This window comes from Oculina patagonica, chromosome 3 (genome assembly GCF_052425735.1).
Source record: "Oculina patagonica isolate OP01 chromosome 3, crgOcupat, whole genome shotgun sequence".
Taxonomy (NCBI): domain Eukaryota; kingdom Metazoa; phylum Cnidaria; class Anthozoa; order Scleractinia; family Oculinidae; genus Oculina; species Oculina patagonica.
The window spans coordinates 16,892,466-16,910,825 of NC_135760.1; the positions used below are offsets into that span (position 1 = coordinate 16,892,466).

The 18,360-nt window shown below is 40.2% G+C and overlaps 1 protein-coding gene across 1 annotated transcript in view; it reads left to right on the top strand.

Moving 5' to 3' along the window:
* Positions 1-18,360, top strand: part of LOC144646971 (uncharacterized) — a 165,333-nt gene that overhangs the window by 84,544 nt on the left and 62,429 nt on the right. Inside the window, exons 10-16 of the mRNA XM_078506693.1 lie at positions 7,215-7,282; positions 7,700-7,792; positions 8,322-8,448; positions 8,978-9,139; positions 10,649-10,726; positions 11,157-11,224; positions 11,579-11,707. Coding sequence (XP_078362819.1) covers positions 7,215-7,282; positions 7,700-7,792; positions 8,322-8,448; positions 8,978-9,139; positions 10,649-10,726; positions 11,157-11,224; positions 11,579-11,707 — 725 coding nt within the window. The remainder of the gene's footprint in view (positions 1-7,214; positions 7,283-7,699; positions 7,793-8,321; positions 8,449-8,977; positions 9,140-10,648; positions 10,727-11,156; positions 11,225-11,578; positions 11,708-18,360) is intronic.

Below are 18,360 nucleotides of genomic sequence, written 5' to 3' on the forward strand. Positions count from 1 at the left end.
TTGCAATGATATGGACTAGCACAGGTCCGTCCCATCCAGTAACCGCTGGAACCTGACGAAAATTCCTCTCCTTGCCATTTATGTTTCGCACCATTGACTCATTTTAGAGGGAAAGACGCTTGAAAAGCAGTGTATGGGATATTTACTCTCGCTTAAAATATTGCCAAGTTAAAATATCTATCACACTGAAAAAGATTTTCCGTTTTGCGTGTCAGTTTTACGCTTTCGGGTTACGTGATGTTGTTACACCACGTATTCACCCCTTCACGGTGTACTCTCATCGCGGGCTCACTGACATAGAAGAATAACTGGGAGACTATACAGTACTCTAACATGAAGTACATATGTATACCGAAAGCGGAAGTGATAGCGGAAGGCACTAATGGAAGTACGAAGTGCGTTGCAGTGTTCAATCGCTTTAGAACTCGTCTTATTTTCCTTATTTTCGTTTTCAGATTTTGGTTACCAAAGGCAAGCAAAGAAGAGAGCATTTTATCAGTCGACTGAGCAAAGATACAAGTAAGAAACACAATACAGACAATCATGAATGTTTTGTGACGTTAAATAGATTGGTATTTCGTTCAGGACCGTTTAGCGATGTCACGAGGGTTATGAAAACGTCTCAATTCTCGTATGTTATCGATTGTTTGTGGGTATGTTGTATCTAAAAGAGAAAGATTCAGGGAGCACGTCTTCGGGCTAGCGCTTTTAATTTGCTTACATGTACATGTTTTTCATAGAGGGAAGAATAGGTTCGCGTCTCAACGGATTTGGCTTTAGGGCCTGTTTACATGGAGGGAGGGTGCCCCGGCTAACCGAGTTACCCGGCTAGAAGGGATGAAACCTAGCCCGCCTTTACATGCAGAATTCACAGCCCTTCTACCCGAGATGAGACAGCGTCATTGAAGCGTGTCACGGCGTGGAAAACAATGTAGCTCCAAATGATTGAAGAAAAATATGACTTTTTACTGAATAATCAAGGCTTTTCGTCTTCAAACCTATTTTAATTTGATGTGCAAGTTCTCAGAAATTTACTGCGTTCATTTTTGGCGAAATTCAATCGAAATTCAACCGTATTTGGCCGCCAAATTGAAATTAAATTTGTTGTGTCGTGAATTAGGATAATCATTCCTACGAAAATTTCGAATTTGCTCAAAGAAATGTTTCCAGCCGACCGATAAAACTAATTTTGATCAAAGAGCACTGTTTGGGTCCAGAGTTTATACATTTTATGCCATTAACTTCAAATTTAGTTTAAAACACGCGCGAAAACTTATCCCGGCAAGCCGGGGCCATAACCGTTTACATGGCAAAAAGCTATCCCGCCTAGAAGGGTGCCCCGGGCAAGTAGACCGAGTGCCCCGGCAAGGCGGGTTACCCTTCTAGCATGTAAAGGCTTCAATACGTGAAACGTATGAAAAGTTGGCTCGCCCAGGGTAGCTCGGTTAGCCGGGTAACTCGGTTAGCAGGGGCACCCGCCTTCCATGTAAACAGGCCCTTAGAAAGCGTACGGATTGTTGATTTTTGCGATATCTTGAGCAGATTCGCTGATTTCGAAAATACAGCGGACCGCAGATTACCTGATTGAGAAAAGAATGATCAGTTTTAAGGATGAAAGGTTCTGTTTTGTTTACACGCGTGCTATACGGTACATTCTTACGCGAAGCACTTTCAGTTTCCAGACATGTAAGCACTTCCTTTATGATGTATATTTATTGAATTTTTTTTACCTTGCATAATTAATCCTTTATCTGGTTTATGCATGTGAAAGCACTTTCAGTTTCGAGAGCGTGACACATGCCCGTCCATGCGAATACAATTGTGACTCAACAAGACAACGAGGGGAAAACGAAAAGTTGGCAATACAATTTCCCCATACATTCGACTGACATGTTTTTTTAGCAAACGACACTTTTAGATGCTCTATTACATCAAATAAACGCTTTCAATAGCCTAATCCATCGCCTGATTCCGCGTCATATGCATAACAATTGATCACGAGAACAATCAACATTCTCGGAATCTGGGGATTCCCCTTATGAATATTTCAAGTTCATTTCAAACGTTTCAAAGTGAAAGCTGTCACGCGATAAGTCTGAGTAATCCAGCCTATGGATCTGTTCCTTCCAAAGTTTTGCAAGTCAGTTATTCCTCACTTCCTTCAAATGAGTCAAAAATATGCTCAGCAATTGTCTCAAAGAGATTAAGGTGCCCGGAGAAAAGGTTTAGTAGCGATTTCCTTCGTTACTGGTGGTATGTATATTTTAACTTATTTGGCTTTGGTCGGCTTTGTCTCTCCGATTCGTGTACTCTTAAAGTTCAATATTTTGGCGCCGCTTTTAGCTCCTTTTCGCCCTTGCATTGTATAGTTCAATCGTAACTAGCAAGACGCAATGCAAGGTGAGGTATTTGCCTTGTCTAAATGTTTACCCAAAATGAAAACAAACACGTGAAAAATGTCTCTGAAAGAGTTTCATAGCTACTAGATTTTATAATTTTCTGGAGGACATGCCTCCAGAGCTTGTCACGTCTATGGCAATGGTCTGGTTACTGCACTGATCCACTTATATCATATGTGGCTTCAAATAAAGCCGTATCAAACTTTTGGTTAGGATTTTGGCTGGACAGTAAGTCTAGCTTTTGCTCCTTTTATGGCCTTATCTATTGTTTGAAGGAAAGGGTCTCTATTGTTCGTAAGACTAAGGTTAGTAATCACCGACGCGTAGTTATTGCAGCAAACTTCAAAACGATCTTTAATGTATGTTTTAGAAAATTCAATTTTGAGGCCGAAATATAGCATTAGTAGTTTAATTCAGCATGGTATCAACATTGCACAAGTGAAATCCGTCGCTTTTGGCTTATGATAACATTGTGAACGCATGATTCGGCAAAGTTTTGGTTACGTGGGACATAGTTTCGAGTGGCAAGCTTGATTATGTATAGAAATTAGCTCGAGCATAACACAGCAATTTTATGTTAAGTCTTTGAATTTCTGCAAATGCCTGCAAGGACACTGCTTTTGAAAAGTTCCCAAATGTTTATGTTCTCGAAACTGAAAGGTAATTTGAATTATTCAGAGAAATGTTTCAGTTTTCTGAGAATTAGGGGGATCCCCTTAGGAATATTCTACCTCTACTTACCAATTGTGCATTTTAAACCAGTTTCAATTTTTGCCAGCGTTTCGCATGCCTTTAAATATGTTCCATTTTTTCCAGTGTCTTACAAAGATCAACACGAGACCGATACACCCCATTCTTGGAAGTGAATTGGAAAATCAGATCCTTTTCATTTTACTGGGCATGAATCTTTAGTTCCCTCGCTGTTGTAGCTTTTAGTAATGACGGTCTGTAATTATTATCTGTTGTGTTTACCTGTAATGTGACCTTTACTTAACAAGGAATTTTAAATCAAACTATAGGCTGCCATTTTGAATGATCAGTAATCTCACCATGGCGAGGAGTCCAATCAAAGTTGCAAGTGAAAATGACATCGCACCATCTGCTGATGAAACACTGGATTTTGATGACAACAATTTAAGAGGTGAAATAACACAGCTGAAAAAAGATTCCTTAATTGAAAATATAATTTCTAGTTCGAGGCGTGCTATAGCATCTATACACGGTTATAATATTTTATTTGCCACTCCAAAAAAATGTTTTATTATACATTGTAGTCACTAGCTGTCTTCTCATTGGCTTAGAGCCTACAGCTAATTCTGGGAATCCGCGTAACCCCGCGCAACCTACAGATTAGTGAATAATCTGCTAGCAGATTATTCACTAATCTGTAGGTTGCGCACACAATGCATGATTTCCAAGAGCAATGGATAGGCATCTGGCGGCGAAGGAAATTCATAGTTCGTCGATTCACCTCTTCAACCGAGAAATAATTTAACCAAAGTTCAAAAATTGCTGGACAATAAAGTCTCGGAAAACACAAAATGACTAACAAAAATTGGGAATGAACTATTCCACGATTTAGTAGGACAACCAGCCGGAATTGGCACTAGTTTTGAAACACGTTGAAATCGTTTGTCATTACTTCCTTTTCCAGAAAAACAATGTATAATAAAACAATTATTAGATTCGGTTTATGTGATATTCGGAATAATCAAGGTCTCGGTAAGTGTTATTAGCATCAGCCTTCGGCTTCGGCTGATAACACTTACCTCGACCTTGATTATTCCGGATATCAAAACAACCTCATCCAACAACTGTTAAAAAAAATAAAGTGTCAATTAGAGCGATTTTCACATGAGTGTCGGAAGCAATTTGCGTTTGCTTTGGTTTAGCTTTAATAAGCCTAGTAACTGGTTAGAAACAAGCAAACACCAATCTTGACTCTTTAACGTTCCTCTGCGCTACGATCCAGCTACATTTGTTTGTTTCAATCTTGATTACAATCTTGGACAAAACTAGTTGACACATACGCATTTCACGCATTTTTTACAAATGACTCGACTTGCAAGCGGGTTAAAATGTCTTATCCCCCTCCCCACCTACTCAATGTTGTTTCTTGAGGATTGCGGCTCGACAGGCTTTGTTTTAAAAACACTAAAGCATTAACAACATTGAAATGGGGGGAGGGGGGTCGAAAAACTGAACTCTGTTGGCTAAATAAGTGGAAATTTGCTTAGTGTTTCAACAGTTTTGTCCAAGATTGTAGTTTACTGGATTGTCTGTGGCCTTTGTGATTGGCCATAGTGTTTACATTGTTTTTAGCCTTACGACACCCAATCGAAAAATCGCTCTATAAAGTAAAAGATATAACAAAAAATGTTTCAGCAGTGAAAAGACCATTTATGTACCAATACTAACAATAATTCATTTCTTGTTCGATTCAACGATAGCTGAGGTTTACAAGAATCAAGGTAATGAGGAATACAGAAAAAGAGATTTTACCAACGCCATTTACTTTTACACGGAAGGAATTAAAGTGAACTGCAAAGATGACAAACTGAAGGCAGAATTGTACAACAACAGGGCGATTGCAAATTTCAAATTGGGTGAGAATTTTTTTAAGCTTATGTGATTTTCTGTTTAGATTTATCTTATCCTTAGAGTTTTTTAAATGTTAATGCTATTGATGTAGGGACATGTAATCAAGGCCTGCAATGTCCTCTTTTGTAGGTCGAAAGGCCTGTTCCGATAGCATTGAAATCAGGGCAAATGCTTTACAAAACTGCCTTTTGAAATATTTTGCCACTTAATGTTAAATTAAATTCGTTTTTTCTCTACCTTTAATACCAAAGTCGGCATGCGTGATTTGTTATCTCATTTCGCTCCCTGAAAATGTGAGGCATCAGCCATGGTCATAGTTCATGATTCTTAACTAAAAGAAATTCCAATTAGAATAGCACAGTGTTATGAAAACATTAAACCAGCGATATAAAAACGTTGACCAACGTTTCTATATCGCTTTGTTCATTTTACACAACCCGAGGACCGGAGCCAAAGGGATATTTAAATTAGCCAAACGGAAAGTTAGGTTTTCTCAAGTTTTTAAATCTACAGTATAGTTTTTTTCGTGCTGCATCATGGATAGTCATGCAATTTTGCCAGTGCAAAAAATATTTAAAACAATAATAATTTAAATTTAGTTTATTTTTTCGACAGAAAATTTTCTTGATTCACTGAGTGATGCAAAAGTTGCCACTGGTTTACAACCTATTTTCCTCAAAGCGATTGTTAGAGGTAAGCGAATGCTATGCTACATACAACAGAATGAAATAGAATGGCGTCACGGCATAGTTTTGAAGGGCAACCTCAGTAGAGGCCATTCTTTGTAACATACTCCACGTGCAGTTTCTGAAATCGGGATACGTTACATTCTCCAGTGAAGGCGTGATTTCGTCATAAGGAGAGGTGTACCAGGGGCTTTTGCGGGGATTTAGCTGTATGGCTGAGCGAGAGGTGCCCTGCTACCTTCCCGGATCTTTATATCAAGTGGGCCAAAACAAAACCAAAGAACATGTTGTTAATGGTGATCTTGACTCATTCGCTTGCAGGAAGAACTCCAGGTTATTTAAAAGAAGCATTAATTATTATCATGAACGAGTTGTAGCCAATAGTGTTTTGACAACTCAGTTTGACTTAGATAAGCAAATGGAGAAAATTCTAAGGATATTACCTTTCACGCCCTTGATACCTAGAGCTCATTTCTTATTCGAAGGCTTTGTTCTAAGAGCAGGTGCAGAACACCTATACAACAAGCTAAATGATAACAGAAAATTGTATTGTTTCAAAATTTAACAGCAGAGTTCCTTTGGAAATGGCAGAAAGAAATTTCTGTCATACTCGGCCGGTGCCATTTTACGTGAATGGAAAATGTTATTGCACCACAAAAAGGAAAAAAAAATTGCACTGCTGTGCCAGTTTGCCCTTGGAAGGTCGTCTATTTCTCTCAATTTCCGTGGGCAAACATGAGCGCTGGTTCACGCTTGATCTACATGTAACACTTCTTTTGTGCAATAATAAAGTGATCTATTAGTTCCGCTAAAAAGGTCTGCATCGGGATATGCAAATACCCTTTACTGCCGAGGCTTGTCAAGGTTTAAGTAGTACATGTATATATGAAGTATTCGAAATGCTCGCTGCATTGGTTGGGATGCTAGTTCATCACCAGGCTACACTCCAGCATTAAATTCACCGGTACCCATTTATACACCTGGGCAGAGAGAGGCACTCTGAGAGTAAATATTCTTGCCCATAAATACAACTCAGTGACCCCGCCAGCAGGCCGGCAATATGGTGAAATGATCGTGCGATGTTTTTTAAAAGCACCAAATTTGACTCAGTGATAGTATTCGATGAGCTAATCAATTTCAGATATTGGCCCATCCGGAATTCTGTCAGGAGGGACACCTTTTGGACCCAAGGGGAGGAGGTGGACAACATCTGAGCTTTATTTGAGATTTATGGCCTTTGAGTTAGAAGCACTAAATTTGTCACAGTTATAGAATTTGATAAGCTGATGATTTCAGATATTGGCCCATCCGGAATTCCGTCAGGGGGGGGGGGGACCTTTTGGACCCAGTGGGTGGGGCTTGGTATTATTTGAGCTTTTTCCAGGGTCTTCGTTTCCATCGACCAACGGTCGGGAAACGAGTGACCCTGGAAATATCTTTTTGCCGGGATCCTTGTTTTTCTTCCGTGTTAAAATGTCCTTTAACTCTAATTGAGGCAAGTTTCAGCTGATCTTTTACCTTTCCTCAGGAGCAAGTGCCTGTGTTGAACTGAAGCAGTTTAAAGAAGCCATCACGTGGTGTGATAATGGATTAGCCGTATCCTTGACAATACGCTATGGACCTCCGGTCACGACTTTCAGGGACAACAACCAAAACATATTATTTTATGCCTACCTTGGGGTCACAATGAAAAGCAAAAACCTCACCAGTTTAATTTTATTTTTTTTATACGAAATCTGTAGAGCTAAGGCAGGGTCCAAATATCTCAAATAGGTGACATGACCTCAACATCTTTCTGTTTTGTTGCATCAGGGCTATCTTTTGTTTCCGATGACGTTTCTGATGATTTCTCCAATGACCACCCGCTCTGCTCGTCAACCTCGCCACAGGGGCAGCTCTGCTTTCAAAGTTGATGGGAGATGCCTTGAGTACGAGGTTGTTCGATCGTCACACTATTTGTCAGGGGCAGAGCTCGTCTATTTTATAAATGTTATTTGTCTTAACTCAATGAAGATTGACAAAAATAACAAGACCTTGTTAGGATTAAAAGCCAGGTCTGTCAAGGAGCTAAAGAAAGTTCCTGAAAGCCATTTTTTTAAATGCATGGTAAGACTAAGCTCTGATATTAAAGTACCTATGGCAGATTTTTTTTTTATTTTCCTGTTCGAATCTACATTGGGTTCTGATATGAAAAGCAAAAAAAATTCCCGTAATGATTTTTCTTCACCGCGTTTTTGCCGTTTTAAAACGTGAAATTTTACTTCCGGTCCGGTCAAATACCGCGCCAAGAGAAGAACTGGGTTGCTACGTGTCACCGGCATTACCCTGGGTGCCCGAGGTTTTTATTGCGCGGTTTCCAGGGTCGGTCGTGTCGCAGCCTCCAGCTTTAATAAATTTTATCGTGTTTAAAAAAATGATTTGATGATGATGATGATGATGATGATGATGATGATGATGATGATGATGATGATGATGACGATGATGATAATGATGACGAATATGACAAATTGTTCATGATTTAATATTTTTTAAACCTTTTTTAAACCTTTTTTCCACTGGTGTGCAGAGATTTTGCTACCAAAAACCAACGACATGCAAATCAAGCAACTTGTTGGAACTTTTTATCTTAATACAGGATGAAGACACAAAAGACGACACCAAAACAGCCAAAAAGAATGCTGTGAATGAAAGCGAGGTCACGGCATCTGTTGATATAGCATTGGAATACGATGATGACAACTTAAGAGGTAAAAAATTAAAAGGTAAATAAAAAATACAGGCAAAATAATTGCGATAAAATGTGTATGTCGTAAAACGCAATTGTGTATGTAGTATCGCTGTACATTCACAGGACGAGCAGTATTTTTGCGAGCCCGTACGACATAGCAAACTACCGATGACGCAAAAATATGCCGCGCGAGTGAAACTACACAGTAAAATGTTTGAATAAGATAATTATGATCTATTATATCTTTCCCCGTTTTGTTTTCGCCTGGCCAGAATGATTAAAAAGACCACAGGTAATTTGTTAAACCGGTAACCTAGAGCACAAATATGGTACTGATAATTTGTGCTAGTTTCACGCGATATTTCAAATTTTTCTAAGTAGAAGTTGGGCAATAAAAATAATTGTCTATTCTCATTCTTTTTTTCGCTTTAAGCATTTGAAAATAGAAATTTACAACATGCTATAAAAAGGGACCATCTTTATATAAATAAACAAATTATATTTTTATAATTAACAAATTATTATAAAACAAATTATATTTTAAACATTATGTTTTTCATTAGAAAAAGCAGAGATCTACAAGAATAAAGGGAATTACGAGTACAGTAAAAAGAACTTAAGCAATGCTATTCACTTCTACACGGAAGGAATAAAAGTGAACTGCAAGGATGACGAACTGAATGCCAAACTTTACAGTAACAGGGCCATAGCACATTTGCATTTGGGTAAGAGCAGTAAAAGAATTTTTTGTGATTGTTGGTCGATCCTTGCTTCTTCGTAATATGTTTCTTTATTTTAGAAATAATCTGCAATGTCTATGTTTTTTGGGGGCAAATTTCTTACAACCACTGAGATGCTAAGATCACTAATGCTAAGTACACATCAAATATGTTCGGTGCAAGTGGTGAGAACAGCGAATTTATGGGTTGAGATATGCTCCAGAGAGGGGGGTACTGGGGGTTTCAAGTGACGGGGGATGATCGAATCAAGACCCCAGAAATCCCAAACCTCCAAAAATCCCTGGACCAAAAATTTAACTCTTGAAAATATCCCATGCTGAATTTCTGAGCGAATGATATAACACAAAGAAAAAACTTTAGAAATTGAACGCTCTTGTTTGTTTATTTATCATACCGTCTGAATTGATCTGTTCCGTTTATTTGGTAGTCATTTTAACAAAACTAGAGACATCCAAGAATATCGTCGTTAACTATTAAACAACAGCAAAACACGTTTGTTTGTACTTATTCGCAAAACTACGCAGTCAAGGCACTACCAGGAATCTTAAGATTGTTTTTAATACCCCCAAAAATCCCTACTTAAATCAAGCCACTCAAACAAAATTGCCAAATCTCAGCAGAAATTTTCCTACCCAAAAAAACTCCCGGAGTCGAAAATTTCCAACCCAAAAAATCCTTCGATCATACCTGTCACATGAAATTCCGAGTCCTTGCTCCCTCTGGGATATATGCAGCAGTATGATAAGCCATTGTTAAATGTTTGCGACACCGAATATATTTACACGTACATTATCAAAACATTGAGTAAAATAAACGAAAGGAGATGTCTTCTCACTTTTTGGCTCTATTTCCCAACAGTGAAAAACCATTCATACGTTACAGCTCCGTCAGTTTCATTATACATATTCTTTCTAGAGATCTTTTCCGAGGTTAAGAATGTTTAAAATTCGACGTTTCGATCAGTTTCACTGATCTTCTTCAGGTTGTTGTTAAAAATGACAATATGGCGGATTGTTTCTCATGTTCAGCTTGGTAACCGCGTCAATAAATCGTGACTATTATACGACGTATGTGAAAAAAGGTGGGAAAATGTAACGAGGTCTGTCAAGTAATTTTACATTTGTGATACTTCACTGGCTATTATAAATTGTTATATTAAAATTGCTATATTTAGAGAGGAAGCCACATCAGCGCTAGCTGGTTTTTATGCAGGTCCTCTGTCCAGGTCGAATAGGAATTTGGAAATGTTGGTTTTTCAGGAGGGAGGAAAACCGGAGAACCCGGAGAAAAACCCTCGGAGCAAGGCGAGAACCAACAACAAACTCAACCCACATATGGCATCGGGCCGAAATCGAACCCGGGCCACATTGGTGGGAGGCGAGCGCTCTCACCACTGCGCCATCCCTGCTCCCCATATTATAGTACCTTTCCTTCTTAAGATGAGAGGTGAAAGTTTCAGAAATAAGATTATTCTTTCTAATTGTATTATATCAGGGAATTATGAAAATTCACTAAGAGATGCAAAAGCTGCCACTGACTTACAACCAAGTTTTCTTAAAGCAATTGAGAGAGGTAAGCTGTTGACTACGCGCATGTGCAGAGTTGTTTTGCAGACCAGATAGAGTTGCTTCCTCATACTTTCTTTGTTTAGAAATTGTTAACTGGCGAAACTCAAGAGCTAAAAAACCAAGGGTTTAACACTGCTTGTAATACCATTCTAAAAATCATCGTATATTTTAAATACAATCGGCTTTTTCCACTTTTTTAAGCCAGTGGAATGCTTGTGGACAAGTATTAGTGAGCCCTTTGATCATCGCCTGTGTATAGACAGCTGCTTTCTCAGGGTATTTGATAACAGAATTGCATCAGTGGTGTATTTAACCAGTTAAACTGTGTAATAAAGATACAATAAAGAAGTGAAAAATGAACATCATGCAACAGAAACATGTGTATAGAAGTTTTTTACTAAGTTAGGGAACACATATTGTATTTATTATCATAGGAGCGAGTGCCTGTATAAAGATGAATCGTTTTGGAGAAGCCATTACATGGTGTGACAAGGGGTTAGCCGTATCCTTTACAAGCAAATTATTTTTGTTTATCTTTCTATTTGCAAGCTCAATTTTCATCGCCCTTGGTTGTAACCCTTGAATTCGCTGTTGGTTAGCCTTGGCCAAATGAATCAGTAAAAGAGTGCTAATTGGTAAGCTTTCCTTCCGTGCATGACTTGTTCCTTCACGGTCGTATAACAAAATTAAAATAAAATGTCTTTTTAATTAAGAATGGACTACAGCAGCCAACTACAAACCAGGCTTTCTGAAGGAACTTAATCTGCCAGTTTGCCGCTTTGTTGTCGAAGATTTATAGACTTCTTTGTTTACTGGCGCAAATTACATTAAGGTGGAATTTCTGAACTCGAAAAAGATTGACAAGAATAACAAGAAGCTGTTGGAGTTAAGGATCAGGTCTGTTAAAGAACAAAGCAAGCAGCTGCAGAAACCAGACAGAGACAGCATAGAAAAGAATTTAGAATGTCACACTGTAAAAGGCAAGGTAAGGTTGTTGGAAAATGGTGGTTTTTTGTAGTTTTAGTTTTCCATACGTTTCTAACTGTAAGGGTGAGTTAATTAGGTGTCTCGATACAGTTTTTTCTAGACCGTACCTACAATTTTCAATTGGCCTTTTAAAAGCCTCCCCTGACTCGAATCGATATTAAAATTTCACCAGATATAGGTTTAAGATTTCCTTCCAATATATTTTCTGCTGTTTTCGAACATGCCGGCTGCTAAGAAGTCTCTAAAACGCAAAAGAGCTTAGATAGACGAAATAAATCCAAAATGAAATGTCCTGACGCGAATGTTGAAAGCATCGACGCCAGAGAAAGTGTTTATAAAAATTTATATCATTGCAAGATTTGCCCAACTCAATATCGATGAAAGAAAAAAATAACCAAGGCTGGCATCGGATTTAATCGATTAAGATTTTTTTTTTAAATACGGTTCAAAATGACCATTAGAAAGAGAAGACAGGACTGTGGACAATCAATCCCAAAGCTCAACCACGAGTAACAAAGAACAGAAAGCTGCCGGAAAGAAATTCCGAAGTTTCTCCAGGAAAAAAAAAAACAGGAAATGTTGGAAATACAGAATACTCTAAATACTGCGGGCAGCAAGAATGCCGGCATGGGTATTAATTTAAATGGCTTGCTGTTAAAATCAACTACGAACGATAGCGGCAACAGAATAAGAGCATGCCATTCCGTGACAGTTTGATAACTAAATTAGTTCTTGTTTGTTGAATGAAAACTTACGTTTACGACAGGAAACACCTACTCCAGGTGTACAACACTTTAAAAGCTTTCCAAAAATGCTCGTTTTTTATTTGATTCGTTTATTACTTCGTTAATGACTATTGAGCGTGTTAAATGGAGACATCGCGTTTTCAAGAAAAAACAAACAAACAAAACTATCATGTTACGAAAGTAATATAAACAAGGATGTCATGTTACATACGTTTACAAGAAAAACAAAGGTATTATTTTACAGGGTATACAAAAAAGGCACAAGTATCCTGTAACAAACAAAAGTATCGCGTTACAAATTAAGCGCTAACAGAATAAAAACGTGCCATTTCGTGACATTTTGATAATTGTCAAGAAGCACCATGAATGTGTGAATGTGGCTATTGCATTGGAACTGGTAACACTGGAACGAGTTATTGGCTTTTTTCCGCCTCTGTGCAATATGTACATAATAAAAGGCCCAATCCTCACTATGAATGGCGGATATATTTAAGCAAAACACAGCAAAAACCGTGTAGCAATAACTTGACTTAGACCCTTTCGCTCCCAGTGGAGCATAGGTCCACGGAAACCATTGCTCGCCATCGTTGTCTGTTTTGTGCTATCCTTTCAAGCTGCCACCAGGTGTAGCCTGCTTTGCTTGCCTCGTCATCTACCGTCCTCCTCCAGCTGTTTCTTGGACGGCCTCGGCTCCTCTTTCCCTGTGGGTTCCATCTCAGTGCCTACTTGGTGACATTGCAGTTTGTTTTCCTGAGGGTGTGCCCAATCCAACCCCACTTTCGCCTTTTTATCTGGATGTTGATCCTTTCCTGCTCAGTTGTTGTCCATAGCTCTTCATTTGTTATGACCTCTGGCCAATGGATGCCCATGATGGACCTCAGGCATTTGTTGATAAAGGCCTGCAGTTTGGCGGAGTTTGCTTTTGTTACTCTCCACGTTTCAGAGCCGTAAAGGAGGACTGACTTGACTTACTTGACTTAAACCCTTCAGTTCCTGTGGAACATAGGTCGTCCACCAGAGATCTCCATCTTCCCCTGTCCTTGGCCACTTTTTCCAGTTGGTTCCAACTCATCCCAGTTTGTTGTACTTCAGTCTCAGTTGATCTTCTCCATGTTGTTTTAGGCCTTCCTCGGTTCCTTTTACCCTGAGGTGTCCATCGAAGGGCATGCCTGGTGACATTGGCAGATGGCTTTCTCAGCGTATGGCCTAGCCAGCGCCATTTCCTTTTCCTGACTTGCAGGTGGAGAGGTTGTTGTTCTGCTCTCTTCCATAGATCTTCATTTCTGACTTTGTCTTGCCATGGAACTCGGAGGATATGCCGGAGACAACGGTTGATGAAGGTCTGTATCCTGCTGTTGGAGGCTTTGGTGACACGCCAGGTTTCACAGGCATACAGAAGAACACTCTTCACATTGGTATTGAAGATTCGAAGCTTGGTCTTCACTGAGATTGCACGTGATCTCCATATTGGTCTTTGGATATGAAATGCAGTTGTGGCCTTCCCGATCCTTGCTACGATGTCCTGGTCTGTTCCACCCTCACTAGAGACAATGCTGACAAGATAGGTGAACTTTTCGATGTCTTGGATTTCGTCTCATCCGATGTCAAAGTTGGTGTTGTTTCTCTAATTTACTCTCAAGCTTTTCGTCTTTTGGATGTTAATCTTTAAGCCAATCATTGCAGCTGTTTCCCTCATGCTTTCGAGCTTCTGTGCCATGTTGTTGTGCCGTTGGGACAATAGTGCTACGTCATCTGCAAAATCGATGTCTTCAAGGTGTTTCGACAGTGACCATTGGATTCCTCTTGCTTGATCTTTTGTTGTTTCCTTCATGATCCAGTCCATGACTAACAGAAATAAAAAGGGAGATAGTAGACATCCTTGTCGTACACCAGACAGTACTGTGAACGGTTCTGGTTGTGTGTTTCTATGGATAACTTGGCAGGTTGATGGTTCATAGGCCAGTCTGATCATCCGGATGATCTTCTCCGGGATTGCATAGTGCTGGAGCAATTTCCAGAGGGTCGTCCTATCTACACTGTCGAATGCCTTTTCGTAGTGAATAAAAACTACATACAGTGACGTGTTCCACTCGAGGGATTGCTCAAGTATCATCCGGAGCGTAGCAATCTGATCTGTGCACGAGCGCTCCTGACGGAAGCCGGCTTGTTCATCACGGAGTATTGCCTCCACCTCTTCCTTCATCCTCTCTAAGAGCACTCTACTAAAAACTTTCCCAGGAATTGATAATGACGTGATGCCTCTCCAGTTTGCAAACTCTTTCAAGTTCCCTTTCTTAGGTTTTTTCACCAGATGACCACATTTCCAATCTTCAGGCATTTGCTCTGTATTCCAGATCTTCTCAAACAGCTTGTGTAGGGAATCCACAGATGACTTCATATCCATTTTTAGTGCTTTTGGGGGTATGCCGTCCGGGCCCGGAGCTTTGTCATTTTTCAACTTTTGTAATGCTTTCCTGATTTCGCTTTTTGAAGGTGGCTCTGTCTTGATGTTCAAGAGTGAATTGGTGGGTGGGATATTAGGTGCGATAGGTGGTAGTGGCCTATTTAGTAGTTCTTCAAAGTACTCTCTCCATCTGTCTAGTTGGTCATTCTCAGATTTCAAAAGCTTTCCATCCTTGCTGTGCACCTGGTGGTGGGAGATGCTTCGCTTCCCGGAGAGTTTCCTGGTGATACTATAAACCTCCTTCATGTCCCCTTTACCTGCAGCATCTTCTGCTGTTTGTGCTAGCCCTTCTATGAAGTCTCGCTTGTCCCTTCTTGCACTTTTCTTAACTGCTTCGTTGACCTCTGTATACTCGGCTTGCCTCTGCGCCTTTGCAGCTCTGGTTTTAGCGGTGTTAAGTGCTGCTTTCTTTTCCCTTCTTTCTGCAATCGTCGCCAGAGTTCCAACGGAGAGCCATTCTCTTTGTTGGGAAGATCGTTTTCCCAAGACAACGTCACAAGCCTTCTTCCAAGCCGCCTTTGATTCCTCCCAGATCTCCTCAGCTGACTCAGCTTCCTCGCTTAGGGTGCTCAGTGCCTTAAATCTTTTTGAGAGTTCGAGTTTGAACTTATCTCTGGTAGCTGCATCCTTCAAGAGTGTGGTGTTATATCGATGGCTTGGTTTAGGTGTTAACTTAAAAAACCTCTTGAGTTTTAGTTTCAGGCGAGCGACCACCAGGTGGTGGTCTGATGCAGCATCAGCACCCTTTCTCACACGTGTGTCTTGCAGTGATCTTCTGAACCTTTTACAGATTGTAATGTGGTCAATTTGGTTCTTTGTGTGATGGTCTGGGGAAATCCAAGTGGCTTTATGAATCCGCTTGTGACGGAAAAGGTTACCTCCAATCACGATGTTGTTAAATGAGCAGAAATCCTCAAAAAGTTTACCGTTTTCGTTTATCTGGCCCAGCCCTTCTCTACCCATTACATGCTCTCTACCGACGTTGTCACTTCTAATCTTTGCATTGAAATCTCCCATGACGATGTGAATGTCCCTCTTGGTTCTTTGCTCGAGGGTCGCCTGTAGTTGTTCATAAAAATCGGTTTTGAGGTCACCATCTGCATCGTTTGTGGGTGCATAACACTGTACAATCTACACATTCCTTGTTCTACTGCGGAATCTTGCTAGGACGATCCTTGATGACACTGGTGTCCATTCGATGAGAGATCCTGCTGCTTCAGCAGACAGCATCAGTCCCACTCCTTCCGTATGAGGTGAGTTGTCCTCCTCATGACCGGAATACAGAAGAGTTTCTCCTGTGCTCAGGCGAATTCGACCAGACTGCGTCCATCTTGTTTCGCACAGACCGAGAACTTCGATGTTATATCGTCTCATCTCTGCGGAAACTTGCGCTGTCTTCCCAGTCTCGAACATGGTCCGAATGTTCCATGTTCCAATGTTAGTTATTGCCCTGGTTGAGAGAAGATTCTGCACTGTAGCTTCCATTGGGCTTTCACTATCGTGTGTCATACGCAGTCTCTGTGGGCTGCCTTCCTCTCCCAGAACATGGGTTGATGAATTTACTCTCGTTGACGTTTCTGTAGCGGTTACAGTTTTTACGGGGTGGGGTTGCTGGCCCCACGCCCAACCCTCCTCCTTTACCCGGGCTTGGGAACGGCAGGGAACTGGTTGTGAGCCAGTTCCCAGGCGGAGTTACGTTGACTGACTTTACGTTGGTATTAAATATCCGTAGTTTGGTCTTTCTCGAAATCACTTTTGATCTCCAAACAGGTGTCAAGATGATAAAAATGCAGTTCTTGCCATCCGATCCTCACTCGTATGTCCTTATCAGATCCACCGTCCTTGCTGATGTTACTTCCAAGGTACGCAAAGTCCTCCACCTCGTCGATTTCATCCTCATCTAATTCTATCCTGTCTGCATTCCTGGTGTTAACCATCATCACCTTCGTCTTGGATTTGCTGATCTTAAGGCCCGTCTGCATTGAGATTTTTGCCAGTCTTGTTAGCTTGGATTGCATACTCCAGTGTTTATGTGAGAGAAGGGCAATGTCGTCGGCGAAGTCAAGATCTTCTAGCCGGGTCATGAGTGTCCACTCTATGCCATCCTGATGTTTTTTTCTGTCGTCCTCTGCAGTATCCAGTCGATGACAAGCAGGAACAAGAAGGGCGACAGCAAGCAACCCTGGCGCACTCGAGTGTGCATCTCAAACAGTTCTGAAAGAACTCCGTTGTGGATGACTCTACAGGTGCACTTCTCATAGGTCTTCTGTATAAGAGTGATGTATTTCTCTGGGTTGCCATAGTGGCGTAGCAGCTTCCACAACACTTCCCTAATAACGCTGTCGAATGCCTTCTCATAGTACACAAAGGTCACATAAACAGGAGAGTTCCACTCTAAAGACTGCTCCAAGATGATCATCAGGGTAGCAATTTGATCTGTGCATGACCTATCTTTCCTGAACCCAGCCTGTTCTTCCCTCAATCGTTTGTCCACCTCTACTTTCAACCTCTCCAGAATTATCCTATTCAGTACTTTTCCGGCCGTTGACAGCAGCATGATTCCTCTCCAGTTCTCAAGTTCTTACATTGTAGCAATAACACCTAAGATAAAAACGGTGGAAAACATCTCTGAATTTACTACTGAAAGACCCTTCAATTCAATCCTTCAATTCAAATTCATCACTGGCAAACCACTGTGTCAACTCTACTTCCTAGACTCCACTTGTACTGACTGTATCAAGATTTTGGACTTATTGGACTTACTTGCATCACAAATTGTTAGTGCAAACAACTATCAGCCCTATTTAAATTTAACAAAAATAAATCAAGATACTATATCAACTTTACTTTCTGTAAACTTGTACTTCCTTGCACTGCGTGTTTTACCTCTAAATGATATTAAGTTATTGGACTTACTGGACAAAGCTTACGTTACAGATTGTACAGTGAGTACAGATAACTGTCAGCTACATTTAAACAAGAGATACATTATTTCAAGACATTATTTTTCTGCCAAAGTTGTGAATTTTGTACCTGTCTAGTACAGGTACAAAATATGTTGCTTTCCATTGTCAAAAGTCGTGATAAAAGACATCTTGTTAGAATTGTACAAATTAAATGCCAATTTGGTGATCAAAGCAGCTTATTATTTGCCTTTTATTAATTAACATTGGTTAGAAACTAACCTTACCTTAGAAGGCACAACTAAAAACACCGCCGGAAAAAAACGTACTGTATTTTAAAATTTTATTTACCTGACGAGCCCATTTCCCCCTTTTATAGCAAATGACTCAGTGTCTCAACTTTCGACTTACAGCGAGGAGCCCAAAAGGGTGACCACTTTTAATGTATTCACTTTTTTCCTGGCAGATTTTATCCAATCAGAAGCCCTTCACAGCTTCTGATTGGAAAACGACTGCATGAAAGAATGCGAATTAATTA